Genomic DNA, 8,726 nt, shown 5'->3' with positions numbered 1-8,726 from the left:
TCGAGTTTCTTTTGAACCAGAAATCATACCCTCTTTGCAAAGCCTGAAGCTGCATTTGGAGCAAGACTAGGTCATAAAATCGCCAAGAAGGCTCCAAAATGCAAGGTGGTCCTTGCATTTAATTTACGATATTTCAAACATCAAAAACAGATGACCAGCGATTCGAATTCAACAAGGCAATTCGCTTTATTAGTGACTTTCTTTTGGAACAGCGGTTAGAGAACGAAGAGAGGCAATGGGGATTCAATTCAATTACATGATATCTTGAAGTTTCCTGCATGTCTGGTATCTAAGCGCCCACAAAATGGCACAACAGCTAAAATAGTTGATAGATCACCCCAAAAAATTGACATGCTTACTTGGAGCTCAAAGTGCCTCCCTTAAAGCTTGTCTATACAAATACAGTAGAAATTCATCTTAGTATCTTACACCACTTTAAACTTGCACAAGCACACAGAATCCGCATTTGTGCCATACCACTCACTTCATATTACACAACAAGTCTGACAGTAAATCAGGGAATGCAGTTGAGTGAATGCCGCCATAGCACACAACAGTTGCACGAATAACTTAGGTCCCATACGGATTCTGGCATGCCTTAATCCTCATAGTAATCCATACCCAACCACAAAAATATTGCAAGTTAGCTTCACAAACTTTTCACACATGTTCATTGGGAGGAATGTCGCCTTCCTCTTCTACCTCCTCCCCGCAATAAGATCGGTTCGCACCAACAGCTTCAGTGTTGGCAACTGATTTCCCCCACTCAGACTGGCCATTACCATACTCAGCAGCTGAAGATTTTTGCTGATGCTTTGGAGGGGAAGAGCGAGCCCTTTCCATCATCATTTCATGAAAACTCCGTCCAGGTGGACCATGATTTAGCCTCTCAGGACTACGGCTTCTACTCTTCCTAAGGTTCCCGCCCTGATTCTTCACTTGCGTCCCACCCCATGCCTTCTGACCACTTGGGCTTGGACTGCGGCCTCTATCCCCTTCCCCACTCCGAATAAACTTGGATTGATAACCTCTATCATACTTCCCACGAGTATCGCCATCATAACTACCATTGTATCCTCGATCATATCTATTCCATAACAAAATTACATCAGACATTAAGTTCAGCAAAAGTGAGCAAAAAGTACAGCAATACTAGACCTAGCCTTGGTTCTAATGACATACTTCCTCTGTTTCTTAATAGATACATCATATTGACTGGACACACTTGCCAATAGACATCTTTGACCATCAATATCTTGAATTATATATTATTAAAAATTACAAAAAACATATTTTGAAGATATACATTGAAATCAATGCATCAACAATTAAGGATGGTCAAAGTTGAAATCCGTAGTGTAGAAAGTCAATACAGTGCATCTATTAAGAAATGAAGGAAGTAAACACAGCAAGAAACTGCTACCTAATACCCCCCCCCCCCCTCTCAAGCTCCCCCGAGAGGATAGGGGGGAACCAAGCAAAGGTCTTATTATGAGAGGGAAAAACAGTAGTAGAGGTGAAGAAACAAAAGATCAAATATAAATTCACACCGCTGCACATAACATAGAATCCAAAAATTGACAACATAGAACACAAATTATGTCATGGACAATGATATAAATGTCACCGGATACTGAAACATAAGAAAAGTGAAACCTAAACTCAGACCACTGCGACACGAATAGATGCAACCACCCTGACAGAAAGAACTAAAAGAACAGAAAACCAGATGGTAATTAGGCTGCAAGATGAGAACACATGCGAGCATGCTACACATAACAGAACATGGTTTCTCCTACTCCTGAAAAAATTTCAGTCCCAAGAAGTACCTCATAAACATTTTCTAAGATAGATGAATTAAAATATCACTATACCTATCACGATCCCTTCCTCCATCCCTGCCACCATAACTCAATTCGCTTCTCCCACCTCGGCCTCCATCCCGACCGCCAGGGCCAGAACCCCATGGACGTCTAGACCTGCCCATGCCACCACCTCGGAGCGCCATATCACGGACTTCCTGCGGAACTTTTTGATTTGCTCCTTCCAGAATCTTAACAAGATCAGAAGCATATTTACTATCCTGGTCAGCAAAGAATGTATACGCCAATCCAGTTGCACCTGCTCTTCCAGTTCTTCCAATTCTGTGAACGTAGTCCTCAATTCCTGTAGGAAAGTCATAGTTTACTACCACCCTGCAAGCAACCAAATACAGATCACCACGGAGTTCTCCAACCACTCAGGACAAAGACGAGCAAATAATATATGAGAGATACATATACAAAGACTTAGCAAAAAAAAACAGAAATATAACTCCATGACAAAACTTTTAGTCTGCCAAGGGTCCAGGGAAAGGAGGAACGTTCTCGGTATTAGGTTCAATAGAAACCAATGTCTTTGGATTTTTTAGTGATTTTGTTAGATGCAGATGCTTTAGATAAATAAGAACCCGTTTGCGGAAACGATTTGCGGTTCAAAAGGTTTGGATCTCCATTTACCAAACCTGGCAACCTTTACATTTCACGATTTCTTCGTGCTATGCAGATTTTTTTAGTTAAGCACACCAATATTTCATAGCACATTCAAGAGTAGTGAGGCTTGTGAAACTAAATTTACCAACCTGGCATCCTTTACAATTCATTATTTCTTCTTGCTAATTGCAAATCTTTTTATTTAAGCACACCAAAATTTCATAGCATATTCAAGAGTAGGGAGGGAAATGAAACTAAAAACACCAGATGCACGTTACAAAATTTTGGTATAGTAAAACTAAAAACACCAGATGCACTAAATGGGGAGATTGTAGCAATAAATCTACTAAATGGAGAGATTGTAGCAATAAATCTACTGTAAAAGGAGGTATTTAGTGGAATTTCATCAGATCCTTATTTCTGAGACATTGGGACTCGGTGACAATACATCTCAACAGTTCCAAATAGAGTATATAGTAGATGGATGCACACCAACAATTGAGGACAAGTTCTGCAATAATCAAAAAATCATGAAATAAAAATAAAATTCAACCAGAAGTGTTTACTAGTAGCAGCATTCATCAACCTTATGTCTTTTATATCCAAACCACGGGCTGCAACATCTGTAGCAACCAGTACAGGAGATCTGCCAGTTCGGAACTGGTTTAGCACATGGTCTCGTTCACTCTGGGACTTGTCACCGTGAATTGCAGCTGCTCCAAATTGACGTGACAAGTTACGAGTAAGAAGATCACACATCTTTTTAGTCGCACAAAAGATGATGATCTTTGATCCTGGTTCTTCGGATCTCAAAATCTGCTCCAATCGTCTTTGTTTTTCCATAGAGGTGAGCACTTCCACATACTGCAACAGAAAAATATGATGCTTAGTAATTAGTACATACAGCTCCAGTGTCACCTAGAATATTACTATTCCAATAACTCAGACAGACAGTTTTGATACATCCATCCTAAGCTCACAGTTAATGCTTCAACTAAAATAAAGCAACATCAGCAACTCTGGCAAATACCTGTGTGATAGACTTGTTAGCAACGAGTTCATCTGTATTACCAATATTAACTTGGACAGGACTTGACAATAAATCTGCCGCAATCTTCCGGACCTCTTTAGGCCATGTTGCGGTGTACATCAGAGTTTGGCGGCGATTGGGAACCTCCTTTACAATTTTTCGGATTTGTGGCTCAAAACCCATGTCCAGCATACGATCTGCTTCATCAAGCACCAAGTAGGAGACCTGATTCAAGCTAATTCTCCTTGTCTCAAGTATATCATTCAAGCGACCAGGAGTAGCTACCACTATATCAACTCCTCTATCCAACTCCTTCAATTGTGGGCCTTTGGGTGCTCCTCCATATAAGCACTGCAGAGAGTTACAAGCACGGATACCATCATGAGACACAGCATAGTCCATCAATAATCAGTTAAAATAGCACATACTACCATAACAGAATACAGAACATCTAGACACATAATCATGAAAATGAACAATATAAAGGTTTCTTGGCTCCAATTGATCAGAATTTCTAGACAGTCATGAAAATGAATTGTATAAAAATCCTAGTCTCCTACTAGTTTCAACGCATCCATGCTTGACAGTTCAATCATATTCACCCTAGTATGGTCCTTGATATATTTATGCTTCATATTACTCAAATATCATGTTTCCAAAACGAAAAGCATATAGAAATCATCAATACGAACTTTAAGCAGACACCTCAGAAATATATGTTCAACTTCCAATTCAATAGATGTAACCACACCAGCAGGTAAAGAGTTATTTGCTACATAAATAAGAGTACAACACAGCCAAGCCAAAATTTATCAGAACCTTAATACTGTCCTAGAGATAGAGAGCACACTCTTACCGTGCAAGCTATTCTAGAAGACCTCCCAAATTTCACAGCCTCATCTTGAATCTGTGTCGCCAATTCCCTTGTCGGTGACAAAACCAACACGGTTGGTCCCATCCGTGAATTGTTGTGGCACCTTTTGAGATGCATAAAACCTGGAAGTAGGTAGCCTAAGGTCTTTCCAGAACCAGTCTTAGCAATCGCAACTATATCTCGACCTTGTAGTGCAATTGGCCATGATTGTGCCTGAATAGGAGTAGGAGCAGAAAAACCAGCCTGGTGTGCCTGTTACAAATGGAAACCCAATAACTGCTTAAGCAAAGATACTTTTGAAAGGGATAGAGCAGGAACTGCAAGAAGAAGCACCATCCTCCTATGCAAGTAGTGAATGCTTGCAAGATAGCAAGCCACAACAGGAGGTGGCGTCTTCTTTTTCTTAGGACCAAGTGGCAGACTGAATTATCACCGACAGCTGCCCGGCCACGAACTTGGATGAATCGGAAATCCCCTCTCTAAAAAATAGTCCGGCATAAAAGAGCACTCCAATAACAAAGCCCTCCAACAGAGGGCAGCACAGCGTACGACATTAGCTCCTCCCTGGAGCAAATATCGCATCTGCCACAAAAAGTAAATATGCAAAATAATTAACTCGAGTCTGAACTCCAGCAACTGCAGAACTTTGCGTGGAAATAGTCAGCAATATAGTTCAACACACTTACTGGGACAGATCAACAAGCAGACCCAAACTATAAAAGAAGCAACATTGATACCTCTTTCAGGATCTCAGAAGGGAAACCAGTAGCTTCAAAGGTTGTAAATGGTGGGGGCACACTATCTCCCTAAACACAGGGAAGCAAATAAAGTCAGGAATGAATTTTTTCCACAGCAAAAGAGTAAGAAAAAGATAAGCCCCAAGCAAACAGCATTAAAAAAAGGTAAATGTCAACAAACTGATACTAAAAAGAAGTATAGTGCCTTTCACTGTTCCATACAAGGAATTCTTTAATTGCACAAAACAGTAGTGCCAGTTGTCTACTCAAATTATAAAACTACTACTTATACTTGAACCATGAAACAACCAAAACCCTCAATGTACCACATTTCTTGCACTATCTACTACAAGTCTAAACCAACTTAATATTGTAACATAATGTTGACACGCAAGGTAAAGTTTAGCATTCTCAAATGATGTACAAGTGCAGCACTGCTTAAAAACTCACAGAAACAGATATCTCATGCCGATGACGATAAGCTTCAGCTGATAGACCACAAACTGCGTCCACAGGTTCATGCTGTGGAGTGGAACCCACAACTGCTTCATTCGGAGTACTTCCACTTCTGACCATCTATTCAAGAACTTATATCAACTTAATAATCCAACATGAAAGCATCTCAAACTCATATAAGATATAACAAACAATGGTACTCTTTCCTAGTTAGTTCTGACGGGTTTGAACTTTGAACATCAGAATGAAAATAGTAGAAAATTGAGATAAAAGCCCGGCATATTGTGGCTTTCCCATTCATTCTTAAAAAAACCAGAAATCTTTGTTAACGTTACTTATGAGTTGTCACTAAGAAGTAGCTAAAGGCACATATATAAAATCATAATACCTATATTTTGTGGAACAAAAATCTACCAACTTTTTGAGACATTCAAAAATTACACACTTGGCAGAACAATTTAGGAAATCTAAAATAATGAAACTATAGAAGTACTTCCTCCGTTTCAAAATACTCGCTACACTTTCCATTGTGGGAAGTTTCACTTTACTTGCTACACTTCCTTTTTGGGTAATATACTCTCTCTATTCTCTCCTCTCACATGGGTCCCTTTTCTTTTTACTCTCTACCTCTCTCTTCTCTAAAAATTGCCCACGAGTCCGTGAATTGAGAAGTGTAGCGAGTAAAATGAAACGGAGGAAGTAATTGTTGTAATATGCACATGAGATCACAAGAAAGCTTGCTCTGAACTGGATCAATTAACATCATCATACACCAATAATCAGTGGTATTTAGAACCCCATCGGTGACTTAAGTCAAAGCTATCCAAAGCAGTATGTTGCATGGAAATTCAAGTGGAAGAGCTCATGAAATGCAGTTCAGACAAAAAGTAAGACATGAGTGAACGCCTATCAAAATAAGAAATTGTTTCTATAATTGCTTTTTATATTCAGTATATTTAAAGAAAAAAAGATATGGTATGTTCAATTAAAATTGCTACCCTCCCCCCCCCCCCCAAAAAAAAAAAGAAAAAAGAAAAAAAATTGAAGGATTTTTATCTCCTCCTCCAATAGAAGAAGTTGGCATGTTATGTCGGACCTTAGCTAACTGCTGCAAAGCTGCTTGTATTGCAGGTGAGCAGACCTAATGCCATCAAGTACCAAAGGCAAATATGCAAACAAAAGTTGAAATCAGATTGTAGCCTTTCACACTTCAAATTAACAGCCCTTCCCTACTTGCTCACTCTCAAACCCAGTCCATACCCCCCCCCCTTCTTTCTACGTGCAAGCAAACACATGCACCAATACACATACATCTACATACAGAGGCGGATCTAGAGTGGGCCCAACTGAACCCACAAAAAATCTAGAAAAAAAATCCCGTGCCTCATCTACCAATGAGACACGAGTTCAACTCCTATCAGTGCTATTTCCTTTTTCTTACCTTTTCCTTATGTTGTTTTTTTGGCAATCTCCTCCACTCACAAATTGTTTTCTTCCCTTTTTCTTTTCTATTTTTTCTGTTTTCTTTTGGTTTTAAGTTATATGGAGCACTTTTTCTCATTTAGTTGATTTTCTTTTTTGAAAATTTTACTTAAATCAAACAAACTCCCACCCAATTTTTTTAAAAGTTGAGATTATTTTTGTCAATTTTTCTTATCTTCTAAGTATTTTTATTGTCCTTTTGTACCTATGTATTTTTAAATGCATAAAGAAATGTTACACAATTGCTAAGTACTATTTCACAATGAGAATAATATGCCCATGTATTTATGTGGTGAGTGCTAACCACTTAAAATTTGAGATTAATCTTAGTTTTTGTAGGATAATTTTAATATTTAACTGAAAAAGGTAACCAATAAAATGAAGTGTCTTTTTTTTCTCGACTGATTCCTTACCCACGTGAGTTGGATCTTGGATACCCCCCTGTATAAATGTTTAGAGTAAAAGACACAAAATGAGAAGAATGACAATGCATCAAAACTGTCCAATCTCTTCATTCACAAACACTAGACAAGTATAAATGTCGAAGGCCAAAGCATGCCGACCAATTCAAATTTTATGGGTATTGAGTTGACATCAACTAGACAACAAGCTTACAAGATTGAGCTACTTGATGACAATGTAAGTGTATATGAATGCCACTGTTGATCATCTTAATCCCTACTCAAATGATGATTTGAAGGCAAGTTCAAAGGCTTACTAGATGGCTTGTGTTTCAAAAGTTGAACTCGAAGAGTCAACATGATTTGCCAATTGTTGGAAAACAAGATGACTACAAACCTAACAAGGAAGAGGTATACCTGTTGACTCTTTTCTCCATTGGCAACTTTAACATATTTATCATCATCAGCATTATATGCGTCCTTACGTTTAGAGGACTGCTGAACTTCCGCCAAAGAACTTATATAACCTGATAAAGGCCTTGAAACAGGCCTCTCATACTGTGTGACGTTAGTCTCTGGATTCCAAAAGTAGAGATATCCAGTTCTCCCATCCACCAACCCTTTCCATGGCTTCGGTAACGATGGATCTTCGGGTGCATAGCGTGGCCCAGGTGAAGCTGTAGTCATAGCAGCCATTCAAATATCCTGCAAATGCCCAAATCAGCAATAACTATATGCATTTCACAACCAAAAACTTTATTCTTGCCTCTTTTTTAACAGATATTCTACCATTTTGACTTTTAATACTGTTTAGTTACATACGTAGTTGTGCCGGATCTCGTTTTAGTGCTAAATCTGGATATATTTTTTAGCTTACCAGTGAATGAAATTTGATAAACAAAAAAGATCTGAATTCTTAGTCAAATATATACGTGTAAACTACACAATATTAGATATAAGACTGATAAGGTATAATACTAAAATTAGTCCTAACAAACCTTCAATTTTTTGGAAGATCCAACTTTGGGGGTAAAGACACTTGAGTTTTCACTCGCAATACTTATTTCCTCGGCTCCCCCAAATTCAGAAAAGATAGAGATGCAATTTCCCTTGGAGTTGAGGAATAGAGCAAATGGTAATTGTGTATAAGTTTGCAAGATTCGACGAATTGGAGGGTTAGGCCGTTAGGGTTAGAAACTTCTTCGTTTCTATCCCTTTCCTCTTTGATTATAATCGTGGGGGTAGAGGAAGGGAGAGAAAGAAGTCCTTAAGTGT

At 38.7% G+C, this 8,726-nt stretch overlaps 1 protein-coding gene across 1 annotated transcript; it reads right to left on the bottom strand.

Moving 5' to 3' along the window:
* Positions 1-215: 215 nt before the first annotated feature.
* Positions 216-8,726, bottom strand: LOC104907203 (ATP-dependent RNA helicase-like protein DB10). Its single transcript, XM_010696095.4, has 9 exons — positions 8,450-8,726; positions 7,869-8,156; positions 5,563-5,688; positions 5,113-5,181; positions 4,358-4,627; positions 3,502-3,852; positions 3,058-3,335; positions 1,875-2,195; positions 216-1,087 (listed from the first exon to the last, which is right to left on the bottom strand). Exons 2-9 carry the CDS (start codon positions 8,145-8,147, stop codon positions 661-663), a joined length of 2,121 nt encoding a protein of 706 aa, XP_010694397.3. The 5' UTR covers positions 8,148-8,156; positions 8,450-8,726; the 3' UTR covers positions 216-660.

Source organism: Beta vulgaris, chromosome 4 (genome assembly GCF_026745355.1).
Source record: "Beta vulgaris subsp. vulgaris cultivar EL10 chromosome 4, EL10.2, whole genome shotgun sequence".
In the NCBI taxonomy this organism is placed as follows: Eukaryota; Viridiplantae; Streptophyta; class Magnoliopsida; order Caryophyllales; family Amaranthaceae; genus Beta; species Beta vulgaris.
This window is presented reverse-complemented; position numbering and strand designations above follow the sequence as displayed.

Bases quoted from the DNA above. Each gene is read 5' to 3' on its own strand.
- LOC104907203 (XM_010696095.4), bottom strand. From the start codon at position 8,147: ATGGCTGCTATGACTACAGCTTCACCTGGGCCACGCTATGCACCCGAA. The intron at 5,182-5,562 runs GTGAGTTTTTAA...CCCTGTGTTTAG, and splicing joins GGCATGAGATATCTGTTTCT to GGAGATAGTGTGCCCCCACC. The intron at 2,196-3,057 runs GTTGATGAATGC...GGTTGCTTGCAG, and splicing joins TTGGATATAAAAGACATAAG to GGTGGTAGTAAACTATGACT.